The 20,073-nt window shown below is 38.7% G+C and overlaps 1 protein-coding gene across 3 annotated transcripts in view; it reads left to right on the top strand.

Annotated features, from left to right (window-relative positions):
* The first annotated feature begins 1,618 nt into the window (after positions 1-1,618).
* The window catches only part of LOC131157832 (protein phosphatase 2C 16-like), a 53,422-nt gene continuing 34,967 nt past the window's right edge, over positions 1,619-20,073 (top strand). For 2 of the 3 annotated variants that reach the window (XM_058112234.1, XM_058112233.1), the window contains exon 1: positions 1,648-2,289. In XM_058112234.1, the coding sequence (XP_057968217.1) occupies positions 1,810-2,289 (480 nt within the window). In that variant the 5' untranslated portion in view covers positions 1,648-1,809. Of the gene's footprint in view, positions 2,290-20,073 lie in introns of all 3 variants that reach the window. The other variant, XM_058112232.1, reaches the window with a different exon arrangement.

Here is a 20,073-nt window from a genome sequence, read left to right as displayed (position 1 = left end):
AACAAATAAACAAAAATTATAAATAAATTAAAAAATATTAGTAGCTAGAATTTGTAATGAAAGAAGATGTTACAAGACAAGTTATATTTTAGTTAAGACAAGCTCATAGCCTTTAATATTAGGATTACCATTTTTGTATTTACTCACTCCATTCCAAATCACACCAGAAGAAATTAAAACAAAATTTGGGAACAAGAATATTTTATTTAAATTTGCTCATTCACCAATACATAAACAAATTAATACTTTCAAAGACTATTATAATTAAGGACAAAGAGAATTAAGTAAACTTCTCAAAAAGGAGGAATAGTTTATGAGAAGATTAAATAAAGACTCGTAGACAAAAACTTCTAAAACAAAGTTGAATCCATTAACACTCAAATAAGTGTAAAAAAAAAAAATGTTATGATCCCCCAAATGCATTCTCGGAAAGGAAAAAAAATATTATAAGTTTATCTTTTGAAAATGATTTTTTAGAAAAGAATATCTCAATCAAGGTGGGACGTATACAATCGTCTAAAGAAGTTTTAGATTATTGTAAAAGAGAAATATAAGATTTGATTGACAAGAAACTTATAAGAAAGACAAAATCTTTACAAAGCATTGAAACTTAAAAGAAGAGCTCTTAAATTAGTAATCACGAACTCTTAAATGAAGTGTTAAGATATTCAATTTAAAACAAATCACCTTTAATATTTCTAATGAACATGGTACTGATTCCTCTTTTTAAGTTTGAGTGATGATTTAAGTGGATGGAAAATAATAAGAATATGTGTTAGACATATTTGAGAATGAAAATTGTCTTTTTTGGGGTTCTCATTGGAAAAAAAATATTTAAATGAAAAACACGTGACAGCTGTATTTCCAATAGGGTTGGCAAAATAATCATTTTGAAGATTCGATGGAATCTTCTTTTCGTCGCTTCAAGCCTTTCGGCATCTATCCGAGACTTGGGGAAGGACTGATTATGTGTCCTGGCCGGTGCGTGGGCCACGCCTCCCCCCCGTGTGTTCTCTCTCATTTGCTCCACCTCCTGTTGCCGTCTGATCCAATCCTCTGATGATTAAAGCCCGGTTCAAATCCTGTGCTGACCCCACCACCATAGTCCCCGAGGGACTGCACCGCTCCGCGCCACTGCCTTTGCCGTGGCCAGATGATCAAACCATTCTCACCGTCTGATCTCTCTCTGTTCCTGTGATGAAGCAGCTACTTCCCCACGTGGCAACTTAAGGGGGTTCAATTTCTGCCTACTCTGGGTCCCCGCTCATTTTAACGAGCCATGTACCATGATCGTACCATTACTCGGGTCCACACGATGCACACCTTAGATTCCTCATTCGCATCGGTGCGAGTCCGCTGCAAGCAGATCTTCAGTAAGCCCCTGCTGTCACGCGTCCTGTGCGCCACGTCAGCAAGAGAGACGTTTAGGCCGTGGATGAAGGGCGGGAGATTGCGGGTGCAGGAAGGCCCTGACACTTCATTTAGTAGAGAATCGTTTTCTTCTATAATAATTCAATGACTCGACCTCGAGCGCAAAAAAGGGACACGTGGCTGAGCAGCGAAAAGCGAGTGAGTACGACTCTATAATTACTGCCTATTTTTCTCATTGGCTACGGGTGCGTGTGTCATCGATTCGTATGTTGTCACACGTGTCAACACCTCACTGTGCTTCCCCTCTTCTTTTATCCCATCACCGCCCTCCGTTTCTCTCTCCCTCTCCGTGTTTCTCTGCTAGTTGTTGCGTTTGTTGGCGGTTTTGCCCTCGCGATTCGCACGCGCACGGGGGCCGGTTTGGTGAATGCGTGGGTTATGAAGGCAACGGAGGACGAAGATCTCCGGCGAGTCGAGTTGCTATCCGAGCTCGACCTAGAGTCGACGAGTTCCGGCCTGTCGTCCATGCTCGGGACTTCGGAGGACGCCCCGAGCACCACCAGCCTCAGCGACATCTCCGCGACCAGCAGCAGCTCCGGAGAGATTCCCGCAGCCGCGGTGGCGGAGGCCGTCGTGCCGAGGCCTCTGGACCCCGCGCCCTCCGGCGATGCCGTCGGCAGCGTGGGAGCTGTTGCGAGGCATAAGTGCGTCGGGAAGAGCAACCGCAACGTGACTTGGGGATTCACCTCGGTGATAGGGAGGCGGCGTGAGATGGAGGACGCCGTCGCCGTCGTCCCCGGCTTCATGCTCCGCTCGTGCGATCGCGTTGGCGGCTGCACGGCGCCTCTCTCTCGAGCCTCGGCGGAGATCTCGCCCGTCCATTTCTTCGGCGTCTACGACGGTCACGGCGGTTCTCAGGTGCACACTACACACCTACTCTAATCCACTACTTCTCATGCTTACATTAATTATTTCTCAATTAAATCTAAAAAAGCAAAACTAATCGTAAAATATTCAGAATGTAACAAGTAGTAACGGAACGAGCAGGCTGAGCGTCTGGAATTCTTACTTCTTCGTTGTTCATTTATTATTCTTAATTTTTTGGTATTTCAAATTGTTATTTAGAGAATTATTTTGGTGGTTTTTTTAGTTATGGTTATTAAACTAAGTTAATTTAAAATTAAAGTAATATGTGCTCCTAAAAAGATGACACGTAGCACCAGGAGAGTGGTCCCCTAGAGAGAGACCATTTATTATCAGGAGAGAATTTATGGCGCGTTTCCATTTCGTTCGGGACACGTGTCCTTGGGTGTCGTGCGATGTTTCTGAGCGTGGGGCATGGCTGTCCAGCTATCGTCACGGGGGTGGGTGAGGGTGGTCGTCACGGGCGCATCACCACCGTTCGTTTCAACAGAGAAAAGCATGAAAATAAATCGTCGGCGAATGAATCGGGAACTTTCGATTGTTAATTTGGGCATATAAAATTTTGTAATCACGCAGGGGTTCCGGTGGTTGAAAGTGGGACCGGCCGCAAGGATCAGGAGGATCGTATTGGTTGGAAATGGGCATCTTGGTGGGCCCCGGGGGGGTGATGGGGTGTGCCACCTGTTGTTTGTGAAACAGGAAGAGGGCGATAGGTTGTTTATTTTTTAAATAATTTTATTTGGACTATGATTATGCCTCTTCCATGATTAATACGCCTAAGCTGGCCCTTTACGGTGGTTATGCCACGTGGTGTGAATTGTTATTGTTATTATTATTTTTGAAAGCAAGGTATGAATTATTTGCATATTGAAAAGTAGCAGCTAAGAATATTTTTTCCACAGCAGGTATGATCTTCCTGCACTATGATATTTTCTCGCTGCGTTTGTATCCGAAGGGCATGCCTGAATGACAAGTTGGATTTGTGTTGGCGTACACTAGTTTGAGTAACTCGGTACACATTTTTTTTTAAGGAGTAAAAGAAATTACTAAAATTTTGTCAGAACTTCTTAACTAAAGTCTATTTACCATTATTTTATTTATTTTTTGTTTTATTTTCATTTTTACACAGTAAAAGTAGAATAGAATCATGAATTTGTTATGTTCTTAGTTTTTTATTTTTATTATTAGTTTTCAGTTGTTTTAAATTAAAAATTAAAAATTAAAATTTATGATTTTAAGTTGTTATGTTATGGCCACATAATACTTTAATATTAACTTTTTTTGAATTAAATTATTGATAGTATACATACTTTTCAATTAATATTAAAATAAAATATTCATGTGAATTAAAATATAATTAAATGAAAATATCTATAAAATTCCAAAAAATTGAAAAAAATATTAAGTCATTCAAAAATATTTTTATTATTTTCAATTGTTATGTAAAATAAGATTGATCTTGTATCACTAAACAATGAGTTTTGACACATATTAATTGAAGAAAATTGATATTAATTTCCATTTCTATTCTTTTTTTTTTTTTTTTTAAATTTGTATTCTTTTGTAATTTTTAAATTTATAATTTTAATGATTATTTGAATCAATTACAATATCACGTAACGATGATGACCAAATTTCTAGTAGTAGAATAACAATATCATACTAAGAAGCTCAGGCTTAAACACATTAAAGGCAATGGCCTCTACTCATCATCTTTCGATGAAATTCAATCCTTAAGGATAGATGAGGTAAGAGGTGACTAGAAGGCAACTTGTAGCAGTTATGATGCAGGCTGTGACATTGAAAGGTAAAGATAAGATATAAGAACCTTATGGCAGAATATTTATATGCTGTTGTTGAGTTATTACTCGTATTCAAAAAGGTTATCCAGTTGAAGTCTATTGCAAGTGGAGGTTTTATGTAGAGCACTAAAGCACCAGGATCATGCTAGATTTTAAGATTTGCATTTGGATTGCAGCAAGGATGAGCATGGTGAAGACTTGAGTCAAAAAGTTCGATGGTAAAGGGAGCTTTAGCCTATGGTAGATGTGGGTAACAGATATGTTTGTCAATAGAAGGTTTATAGGGCTCTGATAGGAGAGAAATTGGAGAAGAGGGATGAAGATCATTAGATGGAACTGGAACAAATTGTCTTTAGTACTACCTAATTTTGCTTGGTAGATACTGTAGCATTCTATGTGATACAGGAGAAAATTGCCTAGGGTTTACGGACAAAATTGGAGAGCCTGTATACGTTGAAAAGCAAAGCTAACCAATTGCTCTTGAAGAAGTCATTGTTGTTTCTTCATATGCCCGAGGGTGAGGATCTGGATCAATACATGAATTAGTTTATTCATATTCTTAGCGATTTGCTTGAAGTGGATGTGAGGATTAAAGATGAAAATAAAGCCCTAAGGTTGTTTTGTTTTGTTTTTTCCTTTGTTTGAACACTTGGTCATGACATTACTTTACGAGAAATCTGCTCTAAGCTATAAAAAGGTTTTTGGGGTTCTTTGGTCAAACGAGGCTAGAAGGAGACTCAATAAAGAGGACCATGAACTAGAGAGCTTAGTTGCCAAGACTGAGCATGGGAGAGGGAGATCCAAGAAGAACTATATATAGAGGGGCAATTCGTAGTCTAGATTAAGGGTCAAAAATGTTGAATGCTTCAAGTGCAAACAGAATGGATACTATAAGTGGGAGACAAGAAAGACCGAGTTTCCAGCTCAGTAAGTGTGGTGGCTAATAGTTTAGATGATGAAGAGCTCTTGCTAGTTGCTTTAGGTAACAATTCTTTTTAGGATATTTGGATTATGGATTTTGGTTACTCCTTTCATTGTTGTTTATATAGGGAGTGGTTTGATGCTTACAGGGAATGTGATAGTGGGTTTGTAGTTCTTGGGAATGATCATCCTTGTCCTATAATTGGCATTGATATTATAAAAATTAAAATGTTTGATGATACTGTTAGAACATTACAAAATGTTAGACATGTTCTAGAATTGAAGAAGAATCTACTTTCTCTAGGTTACTTAGAAAAGATTTTTCAAGGGTTTTCAGTAATTCTTAGAAGTGGAATCCTAAAGGAATCAAAGGATTCTATGGCTGTTATGAAGGGTAAATGAGTTGATAATAATTTGTATGGGGTTAATAGGCAATTTACTTGTGGGTAGTGTAGTAGTCGCTTCACAAATAGTAACACAATTGACACTGCACTCAAGCACATACACTACGGATATATAAGTGAGCGGGGTATGGTGGAACTCCATAAGGAAAAAGTTTCTAAAAGGGTTAAAAGAGTGCAGAGTTGATTTTTGCAAGTATTGTGTTTTGGGTAGATAGGGTAGAGTGAAATTCAAGTTGTCTTCCTAGAAGAGTAGAGACATTCTAGATTATGTTCATAGTGATCAGTTGGAGTACAAGTCTAATAAGTTTTTGAACTTTCGTAGGTCTGAGGGACTTGTCAGATAGTTCACAGTTTGTTGGACTCCATAGCAAAATAGGGTGGCTGAAAGGATGAACAAGACCCTGCTTGTGAAAGTCAAGAGCGTGAGACTACATGCAAAGTTGTCCAAGAATTTCTAGGAAGATGAAGTCAGCAAAATCTTTTATATTATTAACAAGTCACCTTTTGCAAAGATGGATGGTAAAGTGGCCGAGGAAGTTCGAACATGTCAAGAGGTTGACTACTCTACATTAAGGATCTTTAGTTGTCTAGCATACACTGACTTTCCTTGCAAGCTTTGATCCAAACTAGTCCCTAAATTTGAAAGGTGTATTTTCATTGGCTATAGAAAGGGGGTTAAAGTGTTCAAATTGTGGGATCCAGAGGATAAGAAGGTACTTATGAGCAGAGATGTGGTGCTCGATGAGGCATCAATGCTGAGGTACAAAAAAGATGGAGAACACACTAAAGTTGATAGGAAAGAGCCAGAGGTGTGGATGAAACTTGGTAAACTACAGGACCAACAACCAAAGGTGTCCTTAGTGGAGTAGCATGATCAACGGCAATCGAGTGACCATGGTGTAACTATAGACAGACCCAAATGCGTTAACCATGCATTGCTAAGATATGGTTTCCTTTGCTCTTGTTAATGGTAGGGGTGTCTTTGCATAAAAATCAAACGTGGGAGTTGGTGGAACTTCCTAAGAGAAGAGAAGAAAGTAAAATAGAGAGAACTATATAAGATGAAGTGAATATCACTTGGTGTACTTAGCTTACAACTTTGAGATGTAAGCTATACAAGAGAGTGAGGTTATCTTAACATTTCGATGTAGGACTAAAAACTACACACTATGTTCAATACTCCCCCTCAAGATGAAACAAAGATGTTGACAAGTCGAAGCTTGGAGAGAGCAATTTGTAATAAACTTGGGCCAACAGACTTGGTGAAGACATCAGGAACCTGGCCTTTGGAGGAGATAAAGTGGGGAGAGATAATCCCATAATGAACTTTTTCCCTGATGAAGTGAATATCTACCTCAATATGCTTGGTCCTCTCATGCAGAACTGAATCAGAAGAGAGAGATATAGCAAACTTCTTGTCACGAAACAACAAAGAAGAGTCGGTCACAGGAAAGCCAATCTCAAATAGGAGAGAGCGTAGCCACAGGATCTTACAAGTACCTTGTGCCATAGCACGGCACTCAGCCTTAGCAGAAGAACGTGAAACCACCGCTTGCTTCTTACTCTTCCAAGAAAGAAGATGATCACCCTTGAATGTACAAATACTTGAGGTAGATCGTCTATCAGTCTTGGACCCAGCATAGTCAACATCAGTAAACACGGAAAGACCTAGTTGTATTCCAGATGAATAGAATTATCCTAGTCCAGGTGAGGTCTTCACATACTATAACATGTGATAGACGACATCAAGATGTGAAGTCCGGGGAGAATGCATGAACTGACTTACTAGGCTCACTGCATAGGTCAAATCAGGCCGAGTGTTGGTCAAATAGATAAGGTGACCAACAAGTCTCTAATAAACTGAAGGGTCTGTCAATAGATCACTAGATTCTGCAGAAAGGGAAATATTAGGATCCAGGGGCGTAGAAGCGGGCCGACATTCTAACGTATTAGTGTCTATAAGGAGATCTAGGGCATATTTCCACTAAGAGAGGGAAATGCCCTTGTGGGAGTGTGTTATCTCAATGCCCAAGAAATACTTGAGGGGTCTCAGATCCTTGATGTCAAAGGTGTTCCCCAAGTCCTTTATAATTTGAGCAATTCTAGACAAGTCATTACCTATAACAATAATAACATCCACATAGACAGAGATAATGGTGCAAGGATCATGAAAGAGATGCCCAATAAAGCAAGTGTGGTTTGAATTGCACTGAATAAATCCCGTAGAGAGAACCATATCACTGAATCTTTCGAACCATGCACTAGGTGATTGCTTAAGCCCATATAAGGACTTGCGCATTTACACACCTTTCCAGAATACTCCCCCTGAGCAGAAAAACCGGGAGGGGGATCTATGTAAATAGTATCAGTAAGATCACCATTTAAGAAGACGTTCTTGACATCAAGCTGATATAAAGACCAAGTGAAAGAAGCTACCAAAGAGATCAGGAGGCGAACAGTAGTAAGCTTCACCACAGGAGCAAATGTAGTATGAAAATCCTGACTTGAAATCTCATTAAACCCTTGACCACCAAGCGGACTTTATACTTGTCAACAGTACAATTTGCATGGTGCTTAACTGTGAACACCCATTTATAGCCCACTGTGTGTGCACCTGAAGGAAGGGGAACAAGATCCCAAGTATGTTGCTGTTGTTGAGCTTCCATCTCAGTATGCATGGCTGCAACCCATTTGAGATCTTGGAGGGCCTCATGAATTGAGCGAGGTATGATAATAGCATCAACCTGTCCCAAAAAGGATCGATAACTCGAGGAAATATTCTAATAAGAAAGATATTGGGAGATAGGGTAGTCAGTAGAAAGGCTAAAGAAAGTCTATCTAGAGCGCGACGGATTCGAGAAGGATACTGTGAGGAGGGAGCAGTGGGATGAAGGACTATAGGAGACATACCTGAGCTCGATTAAGATGCTGACAGAGGCTCCAAAGGGCGCGGTCGGCGAGTGTAATCTGGTGGAATGAGAGAGATATGGTCTTGCCCAGTGGGGTAGAGGTAGGATGCTCAGAAGATGAAGACGACACCGGAGAAGAGGGCACTTGTAAAGATGGGAGAAAGAAAGGCTTAGGTCGAGGAAGTGGAGATTGCACTGGCAGAGATATGGAAGGAGAGGAGTCGGTGTAGAAGGGGGTAAACTTATGGAACATGACATCAAGAGAGGGATAAGTGTGCCGACCAACAAGATCGTAATAGTGATATCCCTTAGACATAGAGTAATATCGTAGAAAAATGCACTGGATGGCATTATCATCAAGCTTGGTCCGAGAAGGCCTTCGGTCATGAACAAGGTAGGCGTATCCCAACACTCTAGGGAGGAGGGAGAAAAGGGAGCTGTTAGGATGCAAAAGATGAAGTGGAGCAAAATTCTGTAATGCACAACTCAGGGTACGATTGAGAAGATAGGCTGCAGTGAGAACAACGTGAGGCCAATAAGACTTGGGGACTTGCATTCCCCGAAGAAGACAACGGACAATAGACATGATGTGGTGATTTTTGCGTTCAGCCACACCATTCTGTTCAAGAGTGTAGGGACATGTCAGCTGTTGGAGAATACCCTGTTGACACAACTCAGCACAAAACTCATTACTGAGGTACTCACAGCCATTGTCAGACCCCAAGATAAGAACCACAATATTGTATTGAGTCTTAATCATTCACTAGAAAGCTTGAAAATGAGTGAAAATTTCGGATTTATTTTTCATGAGGTATACTTAGGTACAGTGGGAGTAATCGTCAATAAAGGTGACATAATATCGATGCTGAGTAAGGAGACAGGGGAGGGACCCCATACATCACTATGAACAATATCAAAAGCAGCAAGAGAACAAGCATTCGAGATAGATAAGATGAATGAACATGCTTAGATAATTCGCAAGTAGCACACTGAAAATTAAAATTCTTGCAAGCTTTATTAAATTCTAGAAATAGCCAACACAAATATTTACAATTTGCATGTCCCAAATAGGCATGCCACAAATCCTAGGTTTTTAAAGAGAAAACAAAGGAAACATTAGAAGGCAAAACAGATGCTTGAAAGCCAGAAGAGGATGTAGGACAGAAAGGTGGATTGCCAAAGTAGTAGAGCCCGTCCCTTTCAAAGCCCCTGCCAAAATTCTTCCTTGAAGTCAGGTCCTGCAAGTAACAAGAGTTGGGTAAGAAAACCACGACATAGTTATATTTTTTGGCAATACGACTAACAGATAACAAGTTATAGGAAAATTGTGGAACATAATAAACAAGGAATAAAGATAGAGTCAAAGATAAACAAGCAGTGCCTTGGGTATGAATGGAATGAGAGGTACCATCGGCAATGCGGATAGTACGAACCAATGAAGGGACAGGGGATGTAATGAAAAATGCCTCACTGGTTAAATGGTTGTTCGCCCCCGAGTCCAGTATCCAAACAGGTATGCCACCGAGCATGCCATACTTACTTAAAAGGGCAGTAGGGTTACCTGCCGCAAAGGTGGTCGTAGAGGAGGATGCAGTCGGTGCAGCAGAGGCAATGATGCTAATTTGAGACTGAAGCTGAGTAAGCTGAGCTTGGAGCTGAAAGAAATCTGGAGCAGCAGCAGGTGCAGGAGTAGAAGAAGTCGGAGGAGTAGGAAGAGATTCTACAATAGCTCCAATGTTAGAAGGTCCCCAACCTTTGCCACGGCCACGACCATGACAGGCCTATTTGGAGTTACGCTCTTGCAACTCAGGGTGGAGAATGAAGCAGCGCTCAATGGTGTGATTATTCCGTTGGCAGTGCTGGCAAAATCGAGTCTTGCAGTCAATAGACCAAGCACTAGTAGGGGCTGCAAGGGCAACCTGCTCGGGCACTCTAGAAGAAGCAAATCTAGGGAGAAGACGTTGTCGCCGATCATCACCATCAATCATTGCAAATGCCTCGTACAAAGAGGGCATCGGGGATGTGTTCAAAATCTGAGCTCGGAGTGATTCGGACTCTAGTTTTAAAACCATTATGAACTAATAGGTATGCCGACGATCCTGGCTCTTTGCCTCAATAATTGCTGCCTCGGTAAGAAACTCCAAAAGAGGCTCATACTGGGTGAGCTCCTCCCAACAAGACTGGAGATAGCCGAAGAAGTCAGTCATAGAAAAACCCAAAGAAGCTTGGGTCGCTTGGTGGAGCTCTCGATAAAGCTTAAAAATCCAAGCCTCACACCTTGTGTGGGTGAACATTTTGGTCAAGGTAGACCAAAGGCTATGAATAGTATCGTGAAACATGAACATCCTATAGAGGCGATCTTTCATAGAAGCAAATATCTAACCCAAGATGACACAGTTGTCAATGGACTACTGTTGGTAAGTCAGATTAGTATTAGTAGGGCAAAACTCCAATCTTAACAATCACTTAGCCTTGCCACGGCCCCCAAGATATAAGCGAAGGGACTGTGACCAGGCATGAAAGTTACCACCATTTAAAAAAATGTTGGTGACCTTCTGAACAAGAGTAGTTTGAGTTAAAGATAAGTCCGGGCGTGGAAGGTTTAGACATGAAGAGGTGAATTTACTGTCCTTGGTAGCCATTGTAAAGTTCGGGAAGAATGTTTCCAGGAAGGTTTTCGGAAGTCGTCGGAAGGCATCGGAAAAGTTGCAGGAAAAGGGCGCTGAAAAGTCGACGTAGTCATCGGAATATAGTTGACTGAGTTTTCTGATGTACAAGATCCACTAAAAGTGGCAAGTACAGAGCATACGACTCAATCTATTATCAATAAAGCTTTTTGATGCACAAGCTCCACATACGTGGCGAGTGTAGAGCATACGGCTCAATTGAGAACCGGGACCTTAAACAAGGTACCCAACCTTGCTTTGATACCAAGAAGAAAGTAAAAGAGAGAGAACTATACAAGAGGAAGTGAATATCACTTGGTGTACTTAGCTTACAACTTTGAGAGATGTATACAGCTATACAAGAGAGTGAGGTTATTGTAACATTTCGATGTGGGACTAAAAACTATATGCTATGTTCAATAAGAAGGAAAGCAATGGGATGCAAATGGGTGTCAGGAAGGAAGATGATATTTTAGAAAGAGACAGTAAATGATTCAAGGCAAGACTAGTAGCAAAAGGGTACTCTTAGAGGGAAGGGATAGACTATGATCAGGTATTTTTCTCCGATTGTTCGACATACCTTTATTTAGGTTTTATTAGCCATGACATCTCAGTTTGATATGGAGTTAGAGCAACTAGATATTAAAACAAAATTTCTTCATGGTGACTTAGAGGAGCAAATTTATATTGGGAAGGAGAATTACATTTGCAAATTTGAGGAAATCATTGAATGATTTGATTGCCAAGGCAATGGTACAAGTGTTTTGATTCATACATGATGAGTATCAAACATGCTCATTGTGAGTATGATTGTTGCGTTTATTTTAGAATATTTTTGATGATTCATTTATGTTTCTACTATTATATGTTGATGATATGTTGATTGCTGCAAAGAATATCCATGATGTCAATGGTTTAAAATCCTTATTAAGGAATTTGAGGTGAAGGATCTTGGTGCTACAAATAAGATCTTGGAGATGGAAATACAAAGGGACAGGAAAGATCGAAAGCTTTGGGTCTCTTAAAAGGCTTGCATAGAAAAGATGTTAGGGAGATTTAGCATAAGCAATGCTAAGCCAGTGTCTATCCCATTGGCAAATGATTTCAAGTTATCTTCGATGCAGTGTCTACACTTAGAGGAAGATGTGGAAGAGATGTCAAGGGTACCATACGCTAATGCAATGGATTGCTTGATGTATCTCATGGTTTGTACTTGTCCAGATTTTGCACATGTAGTTAGTATGGTGAGTAAGCTTTAGCAAATTTAGTCATAGAGGATTGAAGTTCTTTGAAGTGGGTCCTTAGGTACTTGAAACATATTGCGAATTTTGGCATTTTGGTACAAGACAATATTCAGCTGTAGGACAAGGATTCATTGATGCTTATACAGGAGATTTGGATGACAGGAGGTCCAACAAAGGTTATGTATTCAATATGGTAGGTGGACCTATTTTTTGGAAATTCATGTTACTGTTAGTTGCATTATTTACCAGTGAGGTTGAATACATGGCATTGAGAGGTTGCATCGGAGGCTATGTGGTTAAAGGGATTGGTGACTGAACTTGGCATAAAGCAACAAACTTTTCATTTGCATTGTGATAGTTAGACTGCTATTTTCTTAGCAATGAATCAAGTTTATTATACCCGAACAAAGCACATTGCAGTCAGATATCACTAGATATGAGAGTTGATTGATGTTGACAAAGGTTGTTACTAAGGAGAAGTTCTTGCTTTGCTTGAACTTACTTCATATTGTTAGTTGTTGAGTTAGTGATGTGTAGCTTCAGGGGGAGGTACAAGTTTGAAAACTCTAAGGGGATGAATATTTGCCAAGGTGGAGACTGTTATTGTTCATATTTAGAGAAGTTTTCCACTTGAAGCCTAATGCAAGTGGGAGGTTTCGTGTGGAGGGCTCAAGGGCCTATGGGGCTCCTGAGCCCTCCATGCGCGAAACCTACCTGTCTACTTAAACCAAGCCCAACAAGGGTTCATTGGCGGGGTATGGGGGTCGAACGATATGGTGCAGTATGTTTGAGCCAGGGTGTAGTGTAAATGAATTATCATTTGTGGGTATTTTTGGGATTTTCATTTATGGCTATATATACATATTGTAGCTAAGGGTTGAGACACTAAGGTAGTTTCGTTTGATGATATCGTGGAAACTGTCGAACCACGTAAATTCATTGTTCTTCTTATCTCTTTTGATTTTCTTTGTTTTTTTTTCATACTTGTTGTGTTTGTGTGCATAACCTTAGGGCGTGATTTATCAACTAAGAACTTTAGCCATTATGGTATCCCCATTTCATCATTTATGAAATATTTTAGTGAATAGAAAAAGTACAATTTATTTCTATTTTTCTCAAATATTGTGTAAGGTTAACTATTTATTCATGTACATACCTGAATCAAGATAGCCAGGTTGCAAAGCTTTTTGAAGATAAAAGGATACAACAAGAGAGTCATTATAAGCCCAATATGTAAAAAGTATTACTCTTCACCCCCTTCCTAAAGCTTCCTCATCATCACCAAAATATAACATAGGAAAGGAATGCAAGACTCTAAATTTGAGATTCCTAGGGAGAATGCAATGCCTTGGGAAAGAATCTCTTTGAAGTCTCAACTAACCTAATTGAATGGAAGGCCACTTCCTAAGGTGGAAGCCTTGGGAAATTGCCTTCAAGGGCAAACCACATCAAAGGTGGTAACTTTGTCAAACAAGCTCAGAGTAGGCCACCTTCTAAGGTGATAACCTTGGCAAATAGCCTTGGATAGAAGACCAGCCTTCGAGTTGTAACCTTGGAAAATAGCCTTAAAAGCACTATTATGAAATCATGCGCTAAGATTATGCACACATAGATAACAATACAAAGAACACTACAACTAATTTATGCAGTTTGGTAGTGTGTCTATGCCCATGAAGCCCTTTTGCAATTTTCCACTTTCTCAAATGAAAATTGCTTTTAGTTTTCAAACCCTAGCTACAAATATGTTATATACAACCCCCGTGTGAAAACTACAAAATAATCTCATGAAAACATCATTACACTACGCTTAGCTTAGGCGACGTGAAACCCCACTTGTAACAAACTTCATATGGATAAACCCTTTTGAATATGCAATCTTCACCTTGGTAAATATTCACCCCCTTGGAGCTTTCAGACTTGTACATCCATTGAAGTTGCTCATATCTAATTTGGCAACTAGTAATATGGAGTAAATTCAAGCAATACAATAATTTCTCCTTAATAACAACCTTTGTCAATATATAAGTTGCATTTCCTTGTGTAACCACCTTAACCAACTAAACCTCATTAGTACCAATAAACTCTCATATCTTATGATATTTGACCGGGATATGTTTTTTTTTGGCATTATAGAGTTGATTCATTGCTAAGTGAATGACACTTTGATCGTCGCAAAGCAAATGAAAAATTTGCTGCTCTATGCCAAGTTTAGTTACTAATTCTTTTCACTAGATAGCCTCCTTTGCAACTCTGAGATTGCCATTACTTTGCCTCAGTAGTAGATAGTGCAACAGCTATAACATTGATTTACAACAAATAGGTTCGCTTGCCATAGTGTATGCATAACCTATGGTTTACCACCTAGCATCTAAATCTCCTCTATAATCTGCATTAACAAATGTCGATACTAAAGTTGAATCTTGTTCTGTTCCAAACTCAATACCCAAATCTATAAAGTCTTTTAAGTACCTAAAGAGCCACTTCAAATCATTCTAATGCTCCTTCATTGGATTTGCCATAAACTTATTCACCTTACTAATTGCATTTGCAAGATCCGGACGAGTACAAACTATAGCATGCATCAAGCATACATTACATTGGCATATGTTACCCTTGACATCTCCACGACATCCTATGATTGTGGACATTGTGTTGAAGATAGTTTTAAATGATTTTCCAATAGGTTAGACACTAGCTCAGCATTGCTCATGCTTAGTCTCTCCAACACCTTCTCTATGTAAGCCTTTTGAAGGACCCATAGCTTCCGATCTTTCCTATCTCTTTGTATTTCCATCTCAAGAATTTTTCTTTATAGCACCAAGATCCTTGATCTCAAATTCCTTACTCAAGAAGTATTTTAAACCATTGACATCATGGATATTCTTTGCAGTAGTTAAGTGTTTGTGTTATTGCCTTAGTGATTGCTTCAGACCATACAATGAGTTTTTAAACTAGTGAGCTTAATTCTCCTTCCTAGGTTCTTTGAAACCTTTCAACTGCTCATATAAATTTTTCTTCTCTACATCACCGTGAAGAAATGTTGTTTTAACACCTAACTGCTCTAAATACAAATCAAACTTTGTCATGGAAAGCAAAACCCTAATGAAGATATGTTAGACAATTGGAGAGAATACCTGATTGTAGTCTATCCTTTTCTTCTGAGAGTATCCTTCTACCACTAACCAGGCCTTGAATCGTTTACTGCCTCTTTTTGAAATATCATTTTTTCCCTAAATACCCATTTGCATTCCACTGCTTTCCTTACCTTAAGAAGTTCTACTAACTCTCAAGTCTGATTTTAATGTAAATACTCCACCTCTTCCATCATAGCTTCCCTCGACCTATTTCTCTTTGAACCTGAAATTGCACCTTGGAAAGAATATGGATCTCCATTACACTAACTAAAGAGGATCATATCCTCAAAACCATATCTTTGCGGTGCACGGGTAATGCGTCTAGGTCTATCTATAGCTATAATATGCTCATTTGATTGTCGTTGATCATGCTACTCAATTTAAAGCACCTTTGGTTGGTGGTCCTATATTCTATCAAGCTCCACTTGCATCCTTGGTCCCTTCTTGTCAACGTTGTTGCTTTGTCCATGTTCTTTGTACTTCAGCATGGATACCTCATCATTCACTACATCTTTTGCTCAGAAATACCTTCTCGTTCTTTGGATCCCACAACTTGAACCCTTTAACCCTTTTTTCATACACAATGAAAATGAGCCTCATGGATTTAGGATCTAGTTTATATCAAAACTTACTAAGAATGTGAGTGTATGGTGGACAATTGAAGATCCTCAACATGGAGAAGTCAACCTCTTGAGTTGTCCAAACTTCCTTAACCACTTTACAATCCATCTTTACAAAAGGTGACTTGTTAATACTTAACATGCCATGCTAATTGCATCTGCCAAAACATTTTAGGCAAATCTGCATGTAGTCTCATACTTCTAGCTTTCTTAAGGAGTGTCTTGTTCATCCTTTTAACCATCTCATTTTTTTTGTGGAGTTTGACAAACTATAAAATACTTGATAATTCCCTTGGAGTTGCAGATGTTCAAAAACTCATTAGACTTATACTTTGGCCTATTATTTGACCTGAGACATTTCACTAACTTTCTTGTTTGTTTATCGACCTTTGCCTTCATCTGCTTGAATTTGGAGAGTACGTGTGATTTTCCCTTCAGGAAGTAAATAAAAGGTTTCATAGAGTAATCATCAATGAAGCTAACAAATATTGAGCTTTGTTTCCTAGCTGATATTCTTGTTGGCCCCTAAACATCACTATGAACATAATATAGAATGTTTTTGCTCTTTTGGAAGGATAGCTTGAATTTCGCTTTGCACTGTTTACCTAAAACACAATATCTGCAAAAATAAAATTTGTACTCCCTTAACCCTTTTAGAAATTTCTTCTTGTAAAGTTCCATCATACCTTGCTCAGTCATATATCCTAGGTGCATATGTCAAGGTGTAGTGTCAACTATGTCTGTATTCAATGAAGTGGTTGTTACACTACCCACAACAATACTGCCCAATAGCCAATGCAGATTGTTATCGACTCATTTACCCTTTATAACCACCATAAAACCCTTTGACACTTTTAGGATTCCACTTCCTAGAGTCGCTAAAAGTCCATGCCAAGTTTTTCTTAGTACCATAAAGAAAGCGGGTTTTTAAATTTTGGAACATGTGACATTTTTTAATGTTCTAACAGTGCTATCAAATAGTCTAACTTTCAAAATACCAATGCCAATTACAGGACAAGGATGATCTTCCCCTAGAAGTAGTGATCACCATCACGTTCCTTGTAAGTATCAAACCACTCCCTATTATGGGTAATAATGAAAGAAGCAACTAGAAATTATGAAGTATCCTAAAAAGAATTGTTACTTGAAACAATTGCTAAAAGCTCTTCATCATTTGAACTAATCTGAAACCACACTTGCAGAGCTTGATGGTCGATCTTTCTTGTCTTCTGTTTTCTTTTGAAGAGGATAGTCATGCTTATAGTGCCCCTTTTGTTTGCACTTGTAGTACTCAATGTTCTTGGCCTTTGATTTAGGCTTTGATCTGCCCTTTTGCTTATACTTCTTAAATCTTCCTCTCTTATACTTGGCCTAGGCAACCAAACTCTCTGGTTCATGGTCATTTTTGTTAAGTCTCTTTCTAGCCTTGTTTGACCTGAGAATCCCAAAAACCTATTTATGGCTTGGAGTGGATTTCTCATAAAGTAGTGTCATAACCTAGCGTTCATATGAAGAAGTAAAAGAAGATAGTAACATCAACAGTTTATCTTTGTTTTCAATCCTCACATCCACTATAAGCAATCGCTATGAATATTATTGAACTGATTAATATGTTGATTTGGATTCCTACACTTGGGTATACGAAGAAGCAGCAATAACTTCTTTAGGAGCGATTTGTTAGTATTGCTTTTTGACATATACAAACACTCCAATTTTGTCTACAAATCCTTGGCATTTTTCTCCTTTATCACATCAAAATGATCAAATATGAAAGAATCTGCCAAACACGATCAGATAGTATTGAAGATGATCTCTTCTAGTTCCATCCAATAATCTTCATCCATCTTCTCTGGTTTCTCTCTTGTCAAAGCCTTGACAACCTTATGTTGAACCAACAAATTGGTTACACTCATCTGCCGTAGGTTAGAGTGTCCTTTACCATTGAACTTGTTGAGTCTGGCCTTCACCTACTCATCCTTGCTATGATCAAGATGCAAACCCTAGAAAACCCTAGTAAAAACTTGGAGCTTTGATACCAATTGTTATGAGATCACTATCTACACTGGATTTTGTCTAGGGGTGTCGACGAATGGAAGTTGCATGACGATTCCAAAACAAGAAAACCTAAGAAAAACAACTATAATTACAAAACACGAAAGATTGAAAAGCAGAGTTGCCATTTTATTTATTTATCTTTTTTTGAAGGGGAAACAAAGGAATAACCCCCAAGAGATTTATGAGCTACAGAAAAAGGGTTCAAGAGTACACTTATGCATAGAGAAGGTGGTTGACCAGCTAAAGGAGATCAGACAACCAACACCTTTATCAACACTCATTCTAAGAATGGTTACTACTAAGTATGTGTGTATGTGTGTGCACCTCAATCGAAAAGGAAAAGAAAGATGGAAGAAAGAATCCCTTTTTTGGTCCTCTGATGAAAGATCATCGTCCAAGAGTCCCAAACAATAGGGTTATAATCCCTAATATGCTCTTGTTTGAAAAAGGGTTGGCCCTAGGAAACTCCCTAAGTTTGAAATTTGAAAAAAGGTTGAGAAAATGGAAAGCCCAAATTTGATTTGATTTAAGTTGATGAGTTTAAGATGATTAGATTTCAGAATTGGTTTGTTTTAGAAAAGATAAAAAAGTGGAGAATTTTGGTTTGTAATCAAATTAAAGATGAGATATGATTTGACTAAAATCAAGGAATTTAAAGATGATTGAATTTGATGACCGAAATTTTGGAAAAGTGGAAGTAATAGAAACTTGATTGACAATCAAATTAGAGGTTGATTTGATTAAAATAAGGGATTAATGATGCTTGGAATTGAAATCTGATGTGCATTTAGAAAGATGGAAGTAATAGGGAGATTTGATTAGCAATCAAATTAAGGGGATTTGATTTGATTGAAATTATAGATTACTGATGATTGGAATTGAAATCCGATATGCTTTTGGAAAGATGGGAGTAATGAGGCAATTTGATTAGTAATCAAATTAAGGGGATTTGATTTAATTGAAATCAGGGATTAGTGATGATTAGGATTAAAGTGGAAGATTTGATTGGCAATCAAATTAAAGGGGATTTGACTCAATTGGGAAATCAAGGATTAATGATGATTGGAATTGAAATCCGATATGCTTAATTGCAATGAAGTGTCATACTTCCTCTCCTTTCCCTAGTCTATCCCTCTCTCTTTCTTGCAAGCATGAACCTTCCTCCCTTCTAAGTGTCTTTTAACTCTCACCCTAGCCTCCTATTTATAGGCGAGGGGCTATGGCTTGAAAAAAAAAAACAGAATTCCAAGAGTGTCTTTGGGGGGTAAGGAAAATTGTTTCCTTGCCCCTTTAGGTGCTTGGGAATGTCAACGGAACAGCAAACAACAAAGCAAAAGATTTCTTTCCTTCAGGCTTCAACCCACAATCATTTCCTTATTTCTCAATTCATTATTTTGTACAGTTAGCATATATTTAGTTTACAAGTATAGGGCTTGACAGATTATAGTTTACATGTATAGGGCTAGAATCATTCAATAACTTATTTACTTTCCATGTATATCATTCTTGTAAAGTCTTTATATAATATACAGAACTCAAGGCCAAACGATTGAGCCATTCACACAATACTTTTACATGGTATCAGAGCCGGCCGACTGCTAAGTTTTTTTTCCCTTAGAATTTTTTTGTCTTCTTAGTTTCGGAGGTGTCTCTCGTTTCTGTGGTTGTTGTTGTATTTTTTTTTTTTTTTTCTCTTCTGGAACTTTTTGTTCTTTGTTCTTTCGGTATTTATGTGGTTCAGTGGCTGTCGACACAACAGGTTTTCTGGTTTGCCATTTATTTTAGTGCAGGCAGCAGCTTTCTTTTGCTGTTTCTGGTGCTTCTTTGTCTCGGCACAGCAGGTTTCTGTCCTTGTGATTCTCGGCACAGCAGGTTTCTTGGTTCAAGATTTATTTTTTAATGCAGGAAGGCAGGTTGTTCTTGGTTTTCTTTGTACATGCGTTGATTTATTTTTTGGGGAGCAGTTCTCCCCTCCTTTGAGGAGCAGTTCTCGAATCCTCATCAAGTTAGTTCTCGTTTTAAA

Source organism: Malania oleifera, chromosome 6 (assembly GCF_029873635.1).
Source record: "Malania oleifera isolate guangnan ecotype guangnan chromosome 6, ASM2987363v1, whole genome shotgun sequence".
NCBI lineage: Eukaryota > Viridiplantae > Streptophyta > Magnoliopsida > Santalales > Ximeniaceae > Malania > Malania oleifera.
The sequence above is the reverse complement of the archived record's forward strand: the minus strand, read 5'-3'. Positions and strand labels throughout refer to the sequence as shown.